We start from the raw sequence: 22,917 nt of genomic DNA on the forward strand, positions 1-22,917 counted from the left end.
GTATAAAAATAATAATTAATATAAGGAAGAACTGAAATCCTAAATTCCTTTCAAGAAAGAAAATACTGAAAATGAATGAAATGTACTCTAAACATTAAAAATGTTTGTATAAATCACTGTTTTGAAAAGATAGTTTTTCTCAGATCAAACAGTGCAGTTGATTATTAATGAAAAACATCTTGTCTGTTTCAGAAAAGTCCTTAAAAAGAAAAAAATATTTTTCAATTTTAAGCTCACTTTTCTTCGTCTGTAAGTAGTCTTTCCTTTAATTTATCCAATTCCTCCTTATTCCTTTCTAACTCTTCTAGGGAATGTAAAGCAATATTCAACCTAGAAAAATTTAAAAGCACAATAGCATCTCAAAGATAAAAAAATTTACAACCCTGTTAAATTCAAACCAAAATCAAGAATTTGGGGGGGTACCTGCCCTCCCTTATGGAGAGCTCTACATTCATGTTTAATCCAGACTTTTAACCGGTTCCAATCCAAACTTAGTCTAATTTTGCGGCCTGTGGGCCCACACTTTTTCAAAATCCTTAAACCACATCTGTTTATCCACACTTAAATGCTCAAGTAATCAGTCTTCAATATCACAAATCAATAAAGAGCTAAATTAAGACTAGTCAGACAAGAACTTAATATCTGATGCTCCATATGTGTTTGATCTAATATTGCAGATTGAGAAAATAAATATGTACTCGAAATGAAATGTAAAATTGAATGTTATCTAATAAACAATCGACAAACTTAACATGACTAGTATTTAAGAAATTTTGTTTAAGGGTAATTGTTAAATAACAACAAATTTGTTTATGTAAATTTTTGTGATAGGTTCACATTTACTACGTACCTGTGCTTCAATGATGCATTCTCTGTGCGAAGACTGATAATGTCTCCACTTTCCTTTTCAAATGAGGATTTCTTTAGTCTGCATGTAATGATACAAAATGCAGTGAATTAATCATTGATTAAGATAGAGATGAGATCCATATAAAAGGTTTAACTAATAAACGTTTCCAATTGAGTATTTCCTGGATTATCTTTTTTATGCAGCACATTGCTATATAACAATTCATTTTAATAAAGATCTAAAAGTTTATTATATTTATTCAATTATTAATCTGTTGGTTGTTTTGCTCTATAGGTTTTAAGCAAAATTATTGAATTTCTTAGTAAAATTAATTTGCTTTGCTTCTCTCCTAAAGTAAAAATGGGAATTTACCGTATCAAATCCTGACTGCAAGTTTGACTGATTCTAGCACACTTTTTATCACAATTTATTGGTAAATACCAATTATGCACTAACTTGGTCATTACAGAATGTGAATATTATAGTCTCAAGTTATCCAAGTCCTATATATACTCTTAAAGACAAACAATTATCACTTTACTTATGTATTACCTATTTCACTCAACTGTAAACTTTTCTGGAACTGAATAACATGTGGAAATTACACAATATGTTATTATTTTTTTTTGTGCTGTTCCCTCAGTGAACAATGGTGAAGATGACAACAATGTTAATGACATCTTACATACAAAAATCATTGTGGATTTAGCATTCAAATTACCTTAATTCGCTTTCTATTTTGTTTTTCTCATTTTCTAAAGATTTCATTTCTCCACATATTTCTTTTATGTTTTTTCTCTCTTCTTCAATTTGTTCACGGAGTTCTTGAACATTCCTCTCAGCTTCAAGTCCTGTGGCTCTAGCACTGTTGTATCTGTGATGGTCAAATGTGTGAGTTAATACATGTGTTTTTTTATTTACCAAACTTTTAACAGAAGGGATAAAAAAATATTCAAATTATGGTTATAAAGACATGAAGTTATATTATAAACGATGCAATACTTTAGCTGCTATTAATCATTCTATAAGGAATATTTCAAGTTGTCAACCTGTGCAATTGGTCTAGAAATGAAATAAAGGTACAAAAGTTTGTATCATAGAGAGAAGAGAAAAAAAAGTCTAAAACAGTATGTATACGTATCCATCATACTTTGGTTGACTGTTATGGAATTTCTGTGTTACAATATGTTCTACTTATCATAGCCACAATCCTGTATTCATTGCCTCATTTGTGACATTACAAAATGTGACTTGTCATTGAATTTTTACACTTCAAGGAGCAATATGACAGAGGCATATAAAAATAAGGAGATGAGGTATGATAGCCAATGAGACAACTTTCCACCAAAGTTCAAATAAAGTGGATGTAAGCAATTATAGGCAACCGTATGTCCTTCAACAATGAGAAAAACTCATACCCTATAGTCGGCTATAAAAGGCCCTGACATAAAAATTATGAAACAATTCAATTGAGCAAACTAACGGCCTGCAGTGCAACAGGAACTGCTTAGCCATATGCATCCAGTGCAACTAAGTTCACTTCCTTTTTTTAATGGGTGTTGTCAATTTTGGTTTAATTGCCCCTTGGTTTCTTGTACCAGGGTGCAATGTTTAAGTAAAAATCATGTGAGGAATCAATGCCATGACTTCAAAACTGTGGGTAGATGGTAATTTTAGGGAAAATCTTGTCAGGTGCACTACTCTGAAAAGACAAAAGGTGTCCATTTTTTGTATTATATCCCTTCCACATTTAATTTACCACTCTTTAGTCTTTTCACTTTATGAACAAAAATGCTATGTTTCCTATATAATCTTTTGTAGAATATAATCCACAACTGTACATTTTATCTCTATATAAATGACATTTGTGAAATATACAATCAATACCTTCAAAGACAAAATATACATGTTCTATAAAATTACATGTGGGAGTACTATACCTGTCCTGAAGAGCTTCAAATTCTTGCCTTGACCTTGCCAGTTTCTGTTCATATTCTTCACAATTTTTGCATCGCATACCTTCTCTCTTTAATGTGCTGTAATTATATTTTAATTTTTTGATTGCAAATAAATATATCTACATTTATCAACAAGTGATACAATATTAAATCTACATGAAGAATATTTATACATAATCGTCATTTGAAATGTACATGGTTCAAAAGTTTGATATGATGAACAAATTTATGATCCTTTATAATAATATCAAAGCCACTCTCAAACATTTTAGACTAAAATTTAATTCATGACTGACATCTCTTTTCTTATCTGTATACAGTTTATTTCTATCTTCTTTAATTTTTGCACAAAACACAAAAAAATAGTTAAAATCTTCTTTCAAAGGTAATATTTCCTTGGAAGAAGTGGACTGACAATTTTTGCCTTGTTGACGTATTTGATGATCTTATTCCATATTTTTTGCTCATAATTTGAAAAAGGCTAACATTTTTTATATAAGGGCAATAGCTCTTATGAGAAATCAACTGACAATTTGGGCTGTATTGATCTATTTGATCTACAAATACATCAATGTGTCAGAAATTTTCAGTCGACTCCTTATTTCTGTTATTGCCATTTATAAATTTTTTACCCATTTTGGCATTTTATGTGAAAATATAATAGATAAAGAAAAACTGTTAACAGCAAAACTGATCAGCAAGACAAGATAGATATTGTCCTGCTGTTCATTTTTGCTATTTAAATCTTTTCTCTATCATAATAAAAGTATTTAAAATCATTTTTAGGGGCAAATAACTCTTATAAAGAGTATATCAATGATTTCAAACTCTTGATTTATATGGAGATCTTATCATACTGCTCATTTTTTGCTATCTAAAGTTTCTCAGTATCTAATTTAGCATTTTATATAATAGGCATATATAATATTGAAATGAAAAAAAAGGTAAAAATCATCTTTCAAACTAAGGAGTCGTCTGACAATATTTGTCAAATAGACAGTAGGTAGATCTTGACATTTTAAACATTTTTGCATCTGTTAGATTTTCTCTATCCATAAGAGTTTACAAGATAATAGACAAAACTAGAATTTTACTCCTATGTTCTATTTCTAGCTATGGCATCCATGTTAGTTGGCAGGCTAGATCATCCGACATAAGTTTTTGACTACATACCCAAAGAATAATTGTGACCAAGTTTAATTCCCATTGACCCAGTAGGTACAGAGGAGAAGATTCTGGTAAAAGTGTACTGACAAAAACAATGACTACGACAGAACACCAATTGATGGCAAAAGATCATACTGCCCCTTTGGGCCAGGTGAGCTCAAAAAGAAAAAACTGGGGAAAAATGTCATTTAAGGACAATAACTCTTATTAGTTGCCAGCTAACAATATTCATCATAATGGACTGATGAGTTCATCCCTTTTCAGCTGATTTTTATAGTTTTTTCTTATGTTGTACTAGCTGTGACACCACTGCCCCAGGTTAGGGGGAGAGTTTGGCGCCAGCAAACATGTTTAACCTTGCCACATGTATGTACCTGTCCAAAGTCAGGAACCTGTAATTCAGTGGTTGTCGTTTGTTGCTGTATATCATATTTGTTTTTCATTTATTGTTTTGTTCATAAATCAAGCCGTTCATTTTCAGGTTTGAATTGTTTTATATTTGTCATTTGAGGTGCCTTTTATAGCTTACTATGCGGTTTGGGTTTTGCTCATTGTTGAAGGCAGTATGGTACTCTCTAGTTGTTAACTTCTACGTCATTTGGTTTCGAGCGGAGAGTTGTCATTTTGGCAATCATATCACATCTTCTTATTCTTATATTGACAGTAGATCCACAGATTTTCTCTATTTATAAAGAGCTTCAAAATAATAAAAAATACTTGACAGTTATTTGGTTGGCTCGCAGGATCATAAAACACTTTTTTAAACTAGATACCACAAGGACAATTATTCTTAAATTTGATTCCATTTAAACCAGTTGTTTCAGAAAAGATTTTTTTTTCAAAAGTACAGGATATTGCCAAGTGATAAGAAAAGCTCAATTGGCCCTTTTTAAGTTAAAAATTCAATGTGATCCACAAAAGAATATATGGTTTGAAAAGTCATATTGTGTTTTAATAATAATAATAATAATCTTTATTTCAAGAGAGTATGCTCAATTAGTACAAACACTATTTTCCCTTGAGGCGCTCACACTCTACTCACAATGCATCACACAATTTCTTCATAACAAAGATAAACATAAGAAAACATATTCAAAATTGATACATAATCATTTAAATAATTCCTGGATTTTCAAGTAAAAACTTAAAGCAGTTTTTTTTAAAGTATTTATGTTTGACATGTGTCTTAGTGCTTCTGGTAGTTTATTCCATAAAGTTGGGCCAGAATATGAAAAAGATCTTCTAAATGTGTTTGTTCTTGCCTTTGGTATATTAAGTAATTGGGTAGTATTTGATCTTAGTTGCATTCCATTTTTATTTGTAACATAGGAGATTTTGTTAGACAAATATTCTGGGACAGATCCAGATAAACATTTATGAACATATAAGGCCTTGTGGTAAATTGCACGATCAGTAAATCGAAGCCATGATAACTTTTTAAACATTGTATTAGATGGGGTATCATAAGGAAGTTCAAGAATAATTCTAGCTGCTCGTTTTTGAAGTTTATCTAATCTATTTGTATTTTGGTCACTGGTGTTCCCCCAAATTGTACAACAGTAATCCAAAATAGGGAGAATATAACCATTAAAGTATAACTTTCGTGTTTCCAGGGGGAGGGATTTCTTTATCCTTGACAAAAGATTTAGCCTGGTACTGATTTTTGTGCACAAAGTGTCAATTTGAGCTGTCCACTCAAGATTTTCATCAATAAAAACCCCTAGGAGCTTTTCGCCATTAACATCTCTAATGTGGGAGTTACCAACAGTCAAATTAAGAACATGGTCTGTTTTTGCTAGTTTCTGTCTATAACCAATAACCATAGATGTAATATTTGTTGGATTTATATACATCATATTTCCCTTGCACCATTCTTCAATTCTGTCTAAATCATTTGTAATGCTGTCCTGGATGGTATTGAGACTACGACCTGTGCAGTGAATGATAGTATCATCTGCATAGAGGTCTGCTTGAGATGAGGTTATATGAAGGGGCAAATCATTAATGAACAATAAAAATAAAAGGGGGCCTAATATGGAGCCCTGAGGTACTCCAGATTTTATTTCTAGTGCCCTTGACTTGATTGTCCCATTTTCAACTTGTTGGAATCTATGAGATAGATATGATTTAAACCAGTTACATGATAAATTTGAAATTTTGTAGCACTGCAGTTTTTGAAGAAGGATTATGTGATCTACCAGGTCAAATGCTTTTTTAAAATCTAGGAAGATAATACCTATAATTTCTCCATCATCAATGGCTTTCAACCACTGATCAATAAGATTTAGTAAAGCAGTGTGACAAGAGTGGTGGCTTCTAAATCCAGACTGACTTGCATGAAGGAGCTTATATTTCAATAGGTATCGGTAAAGGTGTTTGCAGACATGCTTTTCAAAAATCTTTGAAAGAGTAGGCAAAATAGATATTGGTCTATAGTTGTCGACAGTATCTTTTGGACCCTTTTTATGACTTGGCATGACACGGGAATCTTTAAGCTCAGAAGGAAATATACCAGCAGTGATACTCCTATTTATAATATAAGCTATTGATGGTGAAATAACTTCTGATGATAGTTTAAGTATGCGAGGACTGATCTGATCAATGCCTGTAGCTTTTGCAACATTTTAAATTGCTAAGGCAGTCCTTAACTTCTGCAACTGTAATCAAGGGGATGTAAAACCAAGTATCTTGAGGTACTTTTGCTGCTACCTCCTCATAAATCTTATTACTATCAAATTTGTATGATTTAGATGTTGATAGGCTGTCTTTCGGGGCAATATTTATAAAATGTTTGTTAAAAGCATTAACTATATGCTGAGTTTCTGTGATAACACCATTGTGTATCTTAAGTTGTGATGGAAAAGGAGAACTTTTAGTTTGGTTGAGCCCCTTGACATTTTTCCATAATTCTTTTGGATTTTTAGCCTGTTCAATAGATGTTTTATTAAAATTGTTTTTTGCATCATCTATAAGTGATGTGCTTTTGTTCCTCCAGAACCTGTATCTGTCTAGATCATGCTTTTTATGGTAATAATCCCTGTTTTGTCAGGCAGTTCATATTTCAGGGGTTAACCATTCTGGCCTTTGAACATTTTTGACTCGCTTTGTTTTTGTTGGAGCATGCTTATTTAAAACATTATTGAAAAGAGAATACCAGATATTTAAAGCTTTGTCTGTGTCATGTTCTTCTTTCACAGTATTAAATGGTTTACATTGAAGTTCTTTTATAAAATTCTCTTCATTAAACTTTTTAAAACATCTATAAGTTATGATCTTGTGGCTAGAATCAGGTATTTCTTTAACATTTGTTTTTCTTGTAAGGCATACTGGGTAATGGTCACTTAATGCCAAATAAGGTACATATGTTTCAATTATATTATCGGACTTATTTGTATATATATGGTCAATGATCTTTTTACTTTTATATGTTACTCTTGTTGGATTATCAATGAGTTGTGTAAGACCATAGCACTGTATCATATGGGACCATTTGTTGTTACTACATCCTTGAGCATAGTCAATATTTATATCACCCATAATAATAATTTCTAAATCTAAGCTTGATGCTTTACTTATTTCTAATTCAAAAGCATCTATCCAGTCTACTTTCATATCAGGTGGTCTGTAAACTGAACACAAAAGAATAGGTTTTGTGGATGGAAAATTGATCTGAAGCCAAATTGATTCAACATTACCAATCTCTAAGTCTTCTCTCCTTTCATATGCCATTAAGTTGTTTATATCAACTAATACCCCACCCCCTGTTTTGTCTTGGGTTTCATGTCTATCTCTTCTTATTATGTCATAACCTTTTACTTCAATTAAATTATCACCTAATTCTGGATTTAAGAATGTTTCACACAGGCCCAAAATATGTTATGTTTTGAATGTAGATAGCTATTTATTAACACCATTTTGCTATTCAATTTATAACTGTTGAAAATTTAGTTGAAATGTCTAATTTATATTGTGTATTTGTCAAAATTCAAAATACCTTTCTTTAAATTCCAAAATCTGTATCTGCGTCTTGAGTTGTTTTAGCTTTCCTTCATATTCTTCACTAATCTTTCTGTTGTGATTTTCAGTTTCCCTGTAAATAGTAATTAATGAATGACATAACTTCCAAAATATTTCCCCTTAAGTTTTCCTCAGGCTATAAATTCTGTCCTGAAACATGTGAAAGGTAAAGTTACTTAAAAATTTTAGAAGAACCTAAATTCACTTTCCATTTCATCATTCCTAAATGTGTTATATGTATTACCAGTAACTTAATATTTCAATTTAAATGTCACATTAAAATCGGGGTCAAAACCATAATTTGGACTATTATCTTAAAAGTGCACATAATAATTAACAAGTTTCAAGTTGATGTGACCACAACTTCATGGTAAACTACCTTAACTTAAACAAGAAATGATTGTAACAGGATGCTGTTACGAAGTCTCCCAAACGAAGCTCCAATAATTCGTAATTCCCAGGGTCGCCTGACATTGGGCAACGTCCAGTGAAAATTGGTTTGGTCCAGTAAAGTTATATGCATTAGTGATGCCTGGGGACTAACCTTGTATATCATTCAAATCATCTTGGCATGACAAACCAGAATATATATGGTTTAGGGGTGGGGATCTCGACCATTTACAAGATACTAGAACATTGGGGGTGGGGAGGAACCCCTGGGGACTGGCCCTATACGTCATTCAAATGTTCATTACATGACGAACAGGAATATATATGGTTTAGGGGTGGGGATCTCAACCATTTACAAGATATTAGAACATTGGGGTGGGAGGAACCCCTGGGGACTGAACGTATACGTCATTCAAATGTTCGAGACATGACAAATAGGAATATATATGGTTTAGGGTGGGAATCTCAACCATTTACAAGATATTAGAACTTTCTCAAATGGCAGGGGGTCGGGATGACCCCTGGGGACTAACCCTGTTTATCATTCAAACCATCTTCGCATGACAAACCAGAATATATATGGTTTAAGGGTGGGGATCTTGACCACTTAGAAGATATTAGAACTTTCTTAAATGGCAGGGGGTGGGGGTGACCCCTGGGGACTAACCCTGTATTTCATTTGATGTGCTTTATCATGGCAAACCAGAATATATATGGTTTAGGGGTGGGGAATTCGACCATTTACAAGATATTAGAACTTTCTCAAATGACAGGGGGTAGGGAAGACCCCTGGGGACTAACCCTGTATATCATTCAAACCATCTTAGCATGACAAACCAGAATATATATGGTTTAGGGGTGGGGATCTTGACCACTTAGAAGATATTAGAACTTTCTTAAATGGCAGGGGGGTGGTGACCCCTGGGGACTAACCCTGTATTACATTTGATGTGCTTTATCATGACAAACTAGAATATATATGGTTTAGGGGTGGGGATCTCGACCATTTACAAGATATTAGAACTTTCTCAAATGGCAGGGGGTCGGGATGACCCCTGGGGACTAACCCTGTATATCATTCAAACCATCTTAGCATGACAAACCAGAATATATATGGTTTAGGGGTGGGGATCTTGACCACTTAGAAGATATTAGAACTTTCTTAAATGGCAGGGGGTGGGGGTGACCCCTGGGAACTAACCCTGTATTACATTTGATGTGCTTTATCATGACAAACCAGAATATATATGGTTTAGGGGTGGGGATCTTGACCATTTACAAGATATAAGAACTTTCTCAAATGGCAGGGGGTCGGGATGACCCCTGGGGACTAACCCTGTATATCATTCAAACCATCTTAGCATAACAAACCAAAATATATATGGTTTAGGGGTGGGGATCTTGACCACTTACAAGGTATTAGAACTTTCTTAAATGGCAGGGGGTGGGGGTGACCCCTGGGGACTAACCCTGTATTACATTTGATGTGCTTTATCATGACAAACCAGAATATATATGGTTTAGGGGTGGGGATCTTGACCATTTACAAGATATTAGAACTTCTCAAATGGCAGGGGGTCGGGATGACCCCTGGGGACTAACCCTGTATATCATTCAAACCATCTTAGCATAACAAACCAAAATATATATGGTTTAGGGGTGGGGATCTTGACCACTTACAAGGTATTAGAACTTTCTTAAATGGCAGGGGGTGGGGGTGACCCCTGGGGACTAACCCTGTATTTCATTTAATGGGCTTTATCATTTAGAACATTTTCAATTAAAAAGATTGTGTCTATCACAAACGGTTTTCAATTTATAATCATTTGAAAATTTTAAAAAATAAAATCCCATAGGGTTCTATAGTAAAACCCTCTTTTCTTTTTGCCCCTCAAAGTACCCCTTTATAAACCCCATTGCACAAACAAAACCCTGATTGCACCACTAGACATGTTAGTCTAACTTATTGTGAAACCCTAAGTTAATCTGACAAGCGGTTTTGGAGAATGTTCAAATTTAAAAGGGGCGGAAGAAGAAGAAGAAGAATAATAATAATAAGAACTGAGCAAAAACAATAAGTCTTCCCAAACTTCGTTTGGGAGACTTAAATATAAACCTGATATGGGACGGATGAATGGACAGACAGAATATTAAACGGAATAATGTATCAACACACAAACCAGACTATCATAAGTTAGGCATATAAACAAACATTGTTTATGTTGCAATGACTTACTTCAATTTTCTTTCTAAGTCTTCACAATCATGGTTTACATCTGATAAATCTTCCTCAAGCTGTAATTTCTGTTTCTTACATATCTCGTTGTCATTTTTAAGTTGCATGAATTCATATGCATTGTTTTGGTTTGCCTTTTCATCTGATGTAAATCTATCAAAAAAAATATAAAAATTTTCAATTGCTACCAGTCTCTGCCATGTGTATCTATGAACTTGACTAATATAAGCCTGTGGATCAAAAAAGTAAAAGTTCAAATGATGTGGATTTATTAGAAATTATATGTCAGTGTTCCACCATTAACAATGAACATAGCCCATAAATCAAAGAGCAAATAAAAATCAGCTGGAAACACTATACACATTTAACATTCAAACAAAAGATATCTACTTTTCAGCTCCCCTCCCTCCTTTCTCCGAACTGCGTTTTAACTTTCATTCATACAAACAGTGGTCAATGATTCATCAAAAATGACAATCGAAGCTTCTTAAAGAATTATGTCATACCTTGAACATGTTGAATGAAGATTTTTATTTTCTCTTTCTAGCTTGTCCATTTTTTCTTTGTCTTTGTTTGATTTTTCCTTAAATACTGCAATAAGTTCTGCTTTTTCTGTCTTCAGGTTATTAAGCTCTGCTTTTCCAGAATATTTTTCTGTTTGTAACGCTTCAGACAATTTTTCCCTTTCTCTAGTCGCTGTTTGCAATTCAGTCTTTGCTGTGTTTCTCTCTTTTTTTAGACGATTATTTTCTTCTTTCAAATTTTCTAGAGTCTTGTCTTTATTCAATCTTATTGTACTTTCTGCTTCTAACCTACAATAGACCTCTCAATCAAAATCATAGCTGATACCAACAATACATCAACTCTTAGCTCACAATTGAAAAACAAGCTTTAATAAAATGCTCTGCAGGGCGCAGCTTGATACGACCGCAGAGGTCAAACCCTGAACAGTTGGGGCAAGTATGGACACAACATTCAAGCTTGATACAGCTTTGCATTTGGATTGTGATTAAATATTTGACACAGCATAGGTTTCTGACACAGAATGAATGTGGTCTAAGAACTTAAAAATTTTAAATTGGACATTCACCTATTATGGTCCAATATCCAAAATCTAAATACATGGTTAGATTCAGCATATCAAAGAACCCCAAGAATTCAATTTTTGATGAAATCAAACAAAGTTTAATTTTGGACCCTTTTGACCTCAATGTGGACAAAGTTGATAACGGGGCCCAAAAATCAAAAATCTAAATACATGGTTAGATTCAGCATATCAAAGATCCCCATATATTCAATTTTTGTTGAAATCAAACAAAGTTTAATTTTGGACCCCAATTTGGACCAACTTGAAAACTGGGCCCATAATCAAAAATCTAAATACATGTTTAGATTCAGCATATCAAAGAACCCTAAGAATTCAATTTTTGTTAAAATCAAACTAAGTTTAATTTTGGACCCTTTGGACCTTAATGAAGACCAATTTGAAAACGGAACCAAAAATTAAGAATCTAAATACACGGTTAGATTCGGCATATCAAAAAACCCCAATAATTCAATTTTTGATGAAATCAAACAAAGTTTAATTTTGGACCCTTTGGACCTCAATGTGGACCAATTTAAAAGCGGGGCCCAAAATCCAAAAACTAAATACCTGGTTAGATTCAGCATATTAAAGAACCCTAAGAATTCAAGAATAAAACCCCATTGAAATTGGTCAAGAAATAAGCAATTTATACAAAGTATCTTCTTTTGCACAATACTGTGCAATTAAATATTTCTTGCTATTGCGCAATACTGTACAATTGACAATTTCTTGCTATTGCGCAATACTGTGCTATTGGATATTTCTTGCTATTGCGCAATACTGTGCAATTGAAGATTTCTTGCTATTGCGCAATACTGTGCAATTGAAGATTTCTTGCTATTGTGCAATACTGTGCAATTGAAAATTTCTTGCTATTGCACAATACTTATTATATAATAATTTACACATCCTGTTTGGTGTGTTTCTCCTACCATATCATTATTATTTGCCTTTAAATATAAATCAGAAATAACCAACTTCAAATGGAAAATTTTAAAAGAAAAAAAAAAAGGAAAACCCCCCCCCAAATTTTTTGAACCCCCTTATGATTTAATCACCCCAAAACTCAATCCCAGCCTTCCCTTTGTGGTATGGTACCTTGCAGTACAATTTCAGAGAGATCCATACACTTGAACACAAGTTATTGTCTGGAAACTAGAAAAATGTGTTTTTTGGCCCCTTTTTGGCCCCAAATTCCTAAACGTTTAAGGCAATTACCCCAAAACTCAAACCCAGCTTTCCCTTTGTGATATGGAACCTTGTAGTACAATTTCAGAAAGATCCATACACTTACACACAAGTTATTGTCCTGAAACTAGAAAAATGCTTGTTTTTTGCCCCTTTTTGGCCCCTAATTCCTAAAATATTGAGGCAATTACCCCCATCATCAATCCCAGCCTTCCTTTTGTGGTATCATGGTACCTTGCAGTACAATTTCAGAGAGATCCATACACTTGAACACAAGTTATTGTCTGGAAACTAGAAAAATGCTTATTTTTGGCCCCTTTTTGGCCCCCAATTCCTAAACGTTTCGGCAATTACCCCCAAACTCAATTCCAGCTTTCCCTTTGTGATATGGAACCTTGTAGTACAATTTCAGAAAGATCCATACACTTACACACAAGTTATTGTCATGAAACTAGAAAAATGCTTGTTTTTTGCCCCTTTTTTGGCCCCTAATTCCTAAAATTTCGAGGCAATTACCCCCAAAACCAATCCCAGCATTCCTTTTGTGATATGGAACCTTGTGGTACAATGTCAGAGAGATCCATACACTAACACACAAGTTATGTCTGGAAGTTACAAAAATGCTTATTTTTGGTCCCTTTTTGGCCCCTAATTCCTTTACTGTTGGTACCATAACCCCCAAAATCAATCCCAACCTTCCTTTTGTGGTATTGAACCTTGTGGTAAAATTTCATAGAGATCCATTCACTTAAACTAAAGTTAGAGTGCGAAAACCAATGTGTCTTCGGACGACGCCGGACGACGACGACGACGACGCCAACGTCATACCAATATACGACCACAAAAATTTTTTTGCGGTCGTATAAAAATAATAATTATAACGCCTTTTTTTGAAAAAAAAAAAAAATATTTCCACTTAATTGTTTTACCAAAGTTAAACGCAAAGTAAACTTTCCAATAATTCTGTGTCAACAACGACCTTACTTCACAGAGACAAAATAAATTTAACAACGTTGTTCATAACAATGACATAGTCTTGACAAACTGTCTCAAGATAGATGAAAGCAATATAGATCCAAAACTTTTCTTGCTTCTAAAAATTTTTTAGCAATATATTTATGTTCATCTTTTCAAAACAATGATCTGTACTGAAAGTAATACAAGATCTCAACAAGCTTATATGACATTTTGCTGACCTACCCCCTATAAATAAATTGTCATTAGTTCCCAGCCCTTGTAACTTAATCAATTTTTAAATTCAATTCAATTCAAATCTTTATTGCCATTACACCATACATTTATAGCATGTGACACAACATAACAAAATAAAAATAAACATTATCAACAAGATCATTTATATACATAATGAAAGTAAATATTTCAAGAGTCCCGGGCTGTCCTCAGTTTTATAGACTGTTTTAAACAGGATCCAAGCTTATTTACCTGAATGTGTGAACTTGGGTTGAGTATATATGTAATTTTATTTAAATCTTTTAAATGAAATAAGCCAAATGCAGTTCAGTATTTAGAGGCTCCAGATGCTTTCTTTCTACATATCTTACCAATGTTTTATATACAAACGTTAATTTATTTTTTTTCACTTTCAGGTTTTATTCATTGAAAATTTATACTTACTTTGCTTCCAAAGTTGTAAAATCTGACTTTAGTGAAGCATATAATTTTTTTAATCTCTCATTTTCTGTTTGATACTGTTGAACCTTTTTCGTATCAGATTCTGTGTTCTTCATTCTGAAAACAGTCATATAAACAATAGTTTCAAATTATATGCATTTTAGAAGCAACTGATGCATGAAGCAACAAACTGAAAATCAATATTACCATGTTTGCTTCATTTTGTCTGACTATGTTCGTAACAGATAAAACCTGCATTATCTCTATGAATAGTTTGTATATTGCTACTTTCTTCATGGTTAGGGAACAATACAAAATGTTGTTTGAATACTATTTAAATTAAAGTTGCATAGAATTGAAACAAATTTAAGATCTTTTATTTGTTTGACAATAGTCATAACATCCAAGAAATACCATTCAATTAAAATTACATGAGCATTGCAGTTCTGAACTAAAGTTAGGAATGCAACAAAAATATTTGTGTTGAATGAAATGGTGTGGACAAACAATGGTTTTGCTGATCATTTTTGCTGGACTTAGGTTATATTTAGCCATGTCGGCCATCTTGGTTGACAGGCAGGGTCATCGGACACATATTTTAAACTACATACCCCAATGATGATTGTGCCCAAGTTTGGTTAAATTTGGTCTGGAAGTTTCAGAGGAGAAGATTTTTGTAAAAGTTAATTTAACAGATGACGACGATGACGAGGCAACAACTTTTGAAAGTTTCAGTATATCTATAACAAGTTCGTATATATATAGGAAAACACTTAAATTAGAAAGAAAGAAAAAGTAATTCATGGGTAATAACACCTATAAGAAGCAACTGACAATCCGACCATTCTGATTTATTTGTAGATATTGTCCAGCAGATCATTCTTGTAGATAACGTTTTCTCTCTATTTGCTATATTTACTGCCTTGATTGGTCTCCTGCTAGCAAAGTGTATGTGCTGTGGGTTTGATAGCAGGCCAGATGAAAACAAAGACTTGAAAATTTGTATTCACTGCTTTTTGCCTAAGCATGTGACATTAATAGGATTAAGAGCAAAGACAAGTCCGCTAGTATTCAGAATATTGTGTCCAGGTGGGTGACATGTCAGATGACTACATCATTACATATTTATAATTCTTTTCTAGCTGATCATTTAAAGTTTCTCTTTACCTATAACAGTTTTCAATATTATATCTAAAAAAAAACAAGACAAAGATAATATGTCCCTGCTGCAAGCATGCATATAGTGGCACAAACATTTGATTTAGTAAATAGTGATGTTGAAGTACAACTTGAAATGTGTCCAAAGCAAAAAGAGATGAACATTCTGGCGTTAGTGAAAATTCAAAGGAAATCAAAATTCTGATAAATTGATAATATGCACACCCTTAATCATAATAATATATGTAACCATCGCTTGTATTATATAACAATTCTAGCCTGAAAAAGTTTTGTTTATACATCCCTTTAGAGCTTAAAAAATTCCAATTATATTTAGGTATATTTTAGCTGTTCCAAATCTTATATTAACCTGTCTTGATTTTCCCCCCTCTGATAATAATTTTGTTTTTTTCTTGAATATGCACAACTTTTATATTTTTACAAGCACTCAGCATAATATAAAAGTTTCAGGTGCCCTGCATGCTTAATTTCAAAAAGAATTACACAAAGTTAAAACATTCTGTCTGTGTTAAATTTAATGATAAATTAAATCCTAATAATATGCAATTTATTTTAGTATACATTTGTATGTACTGATATCCTACATAATATATAATTTCTAGCTTTAAAATTGTTGAAGAAGTTAGCCAGACAAACCATGTACCCTGCATGCCTAATTTTACAAAACAAATGATTAAGTTCAACAACTTGTCATTTGTGGAAAAATTTATGGGAAATCAAAATCCTGAAAAAATGCCTTTTTGACCAGGCCAGGGCTTACAGTCATAGATTACCGTACTCAGACTCAGAGATCGACCAATCAAAGTACTGGATTTGGTATTTTGAGAACAAATTTTGTGCTCCGAGTATTTTATAAAGGATTTTGACTGAAAGACCTGGTGGGTTAAAAATAAATTTCTGAACAAAGTACCTTTCATTTAATTTTTCATTTTGTTTCTCCAAGGTATATATTTTTTCTCTCAACAGCCTTTTGTCTTGTTCAAGTTGCAATTTTTGCTCATTAAGACTACTAGTTTCTTTCCTTGAGAAATCATGCTTCATATTTTCCTGAGATTTAAAACGATTCCACTGCTCCTGTAACTTCTCTATTTGACCTTTTAAGGTGGTGTTGTCGATTTCCAAAATATCCTTTTCACTTTTAAGATTTTTAATAACGTCTGTCATCTTTCTATCATCCTCTTCCAACCTAAAATAAAATTTTCATCATTATTCTAGGTTTACTTTTAGGTATTGTTCTATGACGTCAGAGGAGTGAAGTTATCAGATCTATTTCTCATGTTAAATTATCGGTTTTAATTTCACTGGGAAATCCAGTAAATCATTGCAACCAATGTAATAATTAATTTCTGTTATGATTTCAAAGGTATTAATATTTTCTTACAAAAAAATGAAAGCTCTTTCTGGCAATAAAAAATGCACTCAATTTGTAGTAACTGTGATCGTGACTTTGGATGTATAAAGCTAATTATAAATATAAGGATCAATCTCCCTACCCTTAAATATTCCATATATTCAAGTTTGGTTTTAATCTATTTTAATATAGTTTTTGTCTGGTTTTTTAAGGTATGACCATGACCTTTGACAGGATTATCTCAAAAGAGATAGAGATCTTCCTCTAATAATATGCGACCATAAATCCAAGCCCAGTTTATATCTGATATAAACTATTTCATTAAGTATCAAGAAACCATTTTACAGCTTTAGGTCTATTCTTAGTAACTTTAAGCTTAACCTTAGAGGAATAGACCTCAAACGTATGGTGAAGAGCATATGATAACAATCAATTTTATGATGTTTGAAAGCGTGCTGAGTTATGCTCTCAATAGAATTGTCGTCACAATGATGACTATGATGCGATAGGCCAAAGATAAGACAAAGTCCCATACAATTCAAATATAGGAATTGTCATATCAAATTGACAATTTGGTATGATTAACTACTTACAATGACAAACAAACAACTATGAAAGCTTATACAACTATGTTTTAAGCTGAGTTTGCAAATGAACAATGAAAACACATCAATTTCCACCAGTTTTAAGGACAGGAAACATCCATGAATAGTTATAAAAATTTACACGACAAAAAGACTTTAAGTCATTGAATCATGAAAATGAGGTAAAGGACAATGGGCATATATATGCCAGATGGAAAGCTTTATACAAAAAGTTGACACTGCTGCTGTTGCAAGATTGCATCGATATGTCTCATTTTACAACTATCTTTGCTGGCAAGATAAAAACTGATGCTGTTGATGCCACCAGAAAAGTATCACTATGTTTTTCATTCTGTGAAACTCATCATATGAAAACATCATGTCAAATACTTGTTCAAAGAGGGTATAAATCAGGCCGTTAGTTTTCTCATTTGAATTGTTTTACATTTGTCATTTTAAGGCCTTTTATAGCTTACTATGTGTTATGCGTTTTACTCATTGTTGAAGGCCATACAGTGACCTTTTGTTGTCTCATTGGCAATCACTCTTCTTTTTTTATATGAACTATTGATTAAAAAGGTTTCATATGTTTTATAAAAATTACTAACCTGTTTTCTAGGTTTTTAAATTCTTGTCTTTCTTTATTTAAACAATTCAATGTGACTGATAACTCTTCCTTTAAACTGACATTTTCCTTCTCAATATCTGATAATCGTTTAAAATTCGTAGATGATAATCTGTTGAAAGAATCAGCAATATTTATATATCAAGCTAAATGGATACTGTACAATAAACTGAACTTGATGATGATGTTGGCAATGAAAATGACAATGATGCACAGTATGGCTGTAAATCATCTAGTTGCAAATGAAATGCATATTCAGGATGAGAACATGTTAATTTAATATGAGTTTCAATCCGGTCTTGTACAGGACTGAAAAGCAGAGCCAGATAATTAATGTGCAACTTCATATGGTACAGTCTACAGGAAGACGTGTCATCTTACCTGACCACATTTTCTGACTTTGGGCTGACTAGTCTTAGCACAACTCCTAAATAACAAGTGTTTAGCTAAAAAGCGGCAAATACCAATTTTCAAGTGTTTGGTTTAACAACTCCAAGGGAGGCCAAAGATACCAAAGGGACATTTAAACTCACAAGTCCAAAACTGACAAAGCCATGGCAAAAAACAAATAATGACCAAAAGACAAACAACAGTATACAAAACACAACATAGAAAACTTAGAACTAAGCAAACAAACCCTACCAAAAACCAGAGGTGATCTCAGGTGCTTGAGAAGGTTAGAAGATTCTGCTACACATGTGCCCATCGTCGTGTTACTCATGGACGTTGGAACATATCTGTCGTCATCTTTGAAACAGATATGCAATAAAGGCAAGCCAACTTGTGATAGTGTCTGTAAAATTTTTGAAGGGATGATTTCAACATCACCACTTGTAACTCTTGGTTTAACAGCTTCCAAGGAGGGAAAAACCACCTGCACTAATTCACTCAGTCTAGAAAGCTGCCATGAGACCACCAAAGCAGTTCAAATGCTTAAATCAACAAATTAATAGAGAAACAGACTGTTTTATTATGAACAATATACATGTTTTGTAAGCATTTATAAATAAGGATATACTGTGAAAGTACTTTTTTTCGAGGGTATCAATTTTCATGGTTTGAGCAAAAGTTACATGTTCCGGGGTTCTTAAATTCATGGATTTTAGTTTCTGAAAAAAATATGGAGTGAAGAATTAGAAGTCATCAGAAACAAAGATTCTTGAAAATAATCATATGTTGTGTTATAATGCTTTGTGGACATTCCAAAATAAGGTATTCATTTTCACTTATTTGTTCGTCTTTCATAACTGACAACATTCAACAATTTTTTTTTTTTAAATAATTGCTTTTGGAAATAAGACGAAGACGAGGTTATTTTTTAACGACCTTGATTACCCATGAGGGTCTTGCACTATCGGTACTAAGCTGATTCATCTAATGCTTACAAATTGTCTCGATTGAAAGAATTTGCAAAGTAAACATTGTTATTGTTGAACACATGTAATCAAAAGTGATGACAATAATTAACCCAACTTCAAATGATCAACAGATTAACGATCATCAAAGGTGTTAATAGGGCCATAAACATGTCATTTAAAGAAAACAGTTACATAAACAAATGCTATAAATGTACTTTAAATTGTAGAATTAATTCTTATGAAAAGCAAGCCCAATATGAAATTATCATTTTTTTCCTTATGAGAGTTATAAGGAGATAAAAACTAGAGGCTCTCAAGATCCTGTGTCGCTCACCTGATTCTACTTTGGTTTTGGAAATCATGTTAAAATAGATTAAAATCATAACAGATACCCTAATAATGAGTGAGGCCAAATTTGATTTAATATTGCCCCTGTAATTTAATAAAAAAATCCTGGTGGCCATCTTGAACAGTAAATCAGCAACAAAGTAGCAACACTTCATCAGCACCTCATAAGAAACATTTATGCCATGTTTGGTTTCATTCCATTCAGTGCACCTCTAGAAGAAGCATTTGTATGTATTTCCAATAGGGTCTTATGTTAAAGGAAGTCCCCCCGCTGACGGCTATCGTGGATGAAGGATCAGCTTCAAAGTAACAACACTTAGTCAGCACCTCATAAGGAACATTCATGCCATGTTTGGTTTCAATCCATTCAGTGGTTCTCTAAAAGAAGACATTTGTTTGTATTGTCCATAGGGTCCTTTGTTAAACACTGTCCCGAGCTGGTGGCCATCTTGGAAGATGAATTGGCTTCAAAGTAACAACACTTGGTCAGAACTTCATAAGGAACATTCATGCCATGTTTGGTTTCATTCCATTCAGTGGTTCTCTAAAAGAAGACATTCGTATGTATTTCCATAGGGTCCTATGTTAAACTAAGTCCCCTGCTGGTGGCCACCTTGGATAATGGGTGGGCTTCAAAGTAACAACATTTGGTCAGCACTTCATAATGAACATTCATGCCATGTTTAGTTTCATTCCATTCAGTGCTTCTCTAAAAGAAGACATTCGTATGTATTTTCCTTAGGGTCCTATGTTACTAAAGTCCCCCGCTGGTGGCCATCTTGGATTATGGATCAGCTTCAAAGTAACAACGCTTGGTCAGCACCTCAAAAGGAACATTCATGCCATGTTTGGTTTCATTCCATTCAGTGGTTCTCTAAAAGAAGACATTTGTATGTATTTCCCATAGGGTCCTATGTTAAACTAAGTCCCCCACTGGCGGCCATCTTGGATGATAGGTGGGCTTCAAAGTAACAACACTTGGTCAGCACCTCATAAGGAACATTCATACCATGTTTGGTTTCATTCCATTCAGTGGTTCTCTAAGAGAAGACATTTGTATGTATTTCCCATAGGGTCCTATGTTTAACTAAGTCCCCCACTGGCGGCCATCTTGGATGATGGGTGGGCTTCAAAATAACAACACTTGGTCAGCACCTCATAAGGAACATTCATGCCATGTTTGGTTTCATTCCATTCAGTGGTTCTCTAAAAGAAGACATTTGTAACTATTTCCCATAGGGTCCTTTGTTAAACTAAGTCCTCCGCAGGCGGCCATCTTGGATTATGGATCGGCTTCAAAGTAACAACACTTGGTCAGCACCTCATAAGGAACATTCATGCCATGTTTGGTTTCATTCCATTCAGTGGTTCTCTAGAAGAAGTTCAAAATTTAAAAAGTTAACGACGACGACGATGACGACGACAGACGACGGATGACAGACGCCAAGTGATGAGAAAAACTCACTTGGCCCTTCGGGCCAGGTGAGCTAATAAACATGTCATCATCGCATATCATGACCAGAAATCTGACTTTCATTGATCAAAACTAGTTTGTCATGAGAATTAAAAGGTTGTAGTTTAGTTTTTCAAAGATTAAATGGGTAAAATCCTGCCTGAAGTTGTATAGTTCATAGTGCGTTTGCTGATATTATCAATGTATTCTCTAGATTATATGCCCGTATCAATGTAGAAAAATCAACATGGGGATCTTTCCATGTCTTGATTTGGACATCAGTTGTTATATTAGATTGGACACTTAAATTCCTGGATAAAGCCATCCACGAAATTCACACAATTATTGTTGATATGTCAACAATGATTAAACATTAATTGGTGCACCTAATATAGAAAAATGTATTATCTATTGCAATCTTCTTTTCTTTCACCATGTTCTTACCTTCCCTCTAAAGAAAAATGTTGGTTAACAGCCTCTTTCAACTTTATCTCCAAATCTTCATTTTTGACTTCCAGTAATCTTTTGGTTTTGCTACATAATTCTAATCTGTAAGTAGATATATGTGTCATATCTTAAATACTGGTAAATTGTATTGGTATTTAAATATTTCAACAATATATAAATAACACATAGCTGAGAGGGTGATAGAGCAGATTGTTACCCCGAGAAAACATTGTCAACCGCGGTGAAGCCAAGGTTGACAATGCTTTTTCGAGGGGTACCAATCTGCTCAGCTATGTGTTATTAAATTTATTATATTGAGTGTCCTATCATTATTGTCTTTTACAGATTAATTTTATTTTAAAAGTATTTTCTATGACGTCACGTACATACCAACGTTACGGGTATTAGAAAAAACAACAAAATTGAGGCAAGATGTTTTATCTTTTTATTTTGACAGTCAAATAATTAAATCTGCGCCAAAACGTAGAAATTTAATTACTTGATGTAAATTCAATTCATCGTCCTTTAAATTATCGATTTTTGATTGGTCCGGACGAGAGGGTGACATTAAAAAAAAATTGTCACCCACTCAGCCATGTGATAGAGTAAATTAACACCCTCGTATTAGCCAATCAAAATATGGCATTTTAACATGAAATATAATAATTCAACTTATCAAGCAGGTTTTATTCAGATGGATTCAATATAGTTTAAAATTTCTATCACTGAGTTGGCGCATTAATGCTACTGATGTATCAAGTCCCAAATAATATATGCAACCTGCAGCCATGTAAGTGGTGTGGAATTAAAAAACAATAAATACAATTTGACATGCATCTTCAGCATTTCTGTTAAAATTTGATTTTATTTTCCAAAAACCCTTTAATGTTTGATCTTCAAAAGATTTCACTACAGAAGGTAGTTTGTTAAAAATATGTTTGTAGCTGACTATATGGAATGGGTTCTGCTCATTGTTGACGGCCATATTGTGATTAATAGTTGCTTACATCTACATCATTTGGTCTCAGGTGGAGAATTGTCTCATTT

At 33.3% G+C, this 22,917-nt stretch overlaps 1 protein-coding gene across 3 annotated transcripts in view; it reads right to left on the reverse strand.

Moving 5' to 3' along the window:
• Positions 1-22,917, reverse strand: part of LOC127716352 (cingulin-like) — a 90,761-nt gene that overhangs the window by 14,767 nt on the left and 53,077 nt on the right. For all 3 annotated transcript variants that reach the window (XM_052222522.1, XM_052222521.1, XM_052222523.1), the window contains 11 exons: positions 21,868-21,972; positions 18,248-18,376; positions 16,615-16,890; positions 14,529-14,642; positions 11,125-11,430; positions 10,619-10,771; positions 7,970-8,065; positions 2,791-2,886; positions 1,572-1,724; positions 851-928; positions 238-330 (listed from right to left, as the gene is read on the reverse strand). In XM_052222522.1, the coding sequence (XP_052078482.1) occupies positions 238-330; positions 851-928; positions 1,572-1,724; positions 2,791-2,886; positions 7,970-8,065; positions 10,619-10,771; positions 11,125-11,430; positions 14,529-14,642; positions 16,615-16,890; positions 18,248-18,376; positions 21,868-21,972 (1,599 nt within the window). The remainder of the gene's footprint in view (positions 1-237; positions 331-850; positions 929-1,571; positions 1,725-2,790; positions 2,887-7,969; positions 8,066-10,618; positions 10,772-11,124; positions 11,431-14,528; positions 14,643-16,614; positions 16,891-18,247; positions 18,377-21,867; positions 21,973-22,917) is intronic.

Source organism: Mytilus californianus, unplaced genomic scaffold, assembly GCF_021869535.1.
Source record: "Mytilus californianus isolate M0D057914Y unplaced genomic scaffold, xbMytCali1.0.p SCAF_9, whole genome shotgun sequence".
NCBI classification, from domain to species: Eukaryota; Metazoa; Mollusca; class Bivalvia; order Mytilida; family Mytilidae; genus Mytilus; species Mytilus californianus.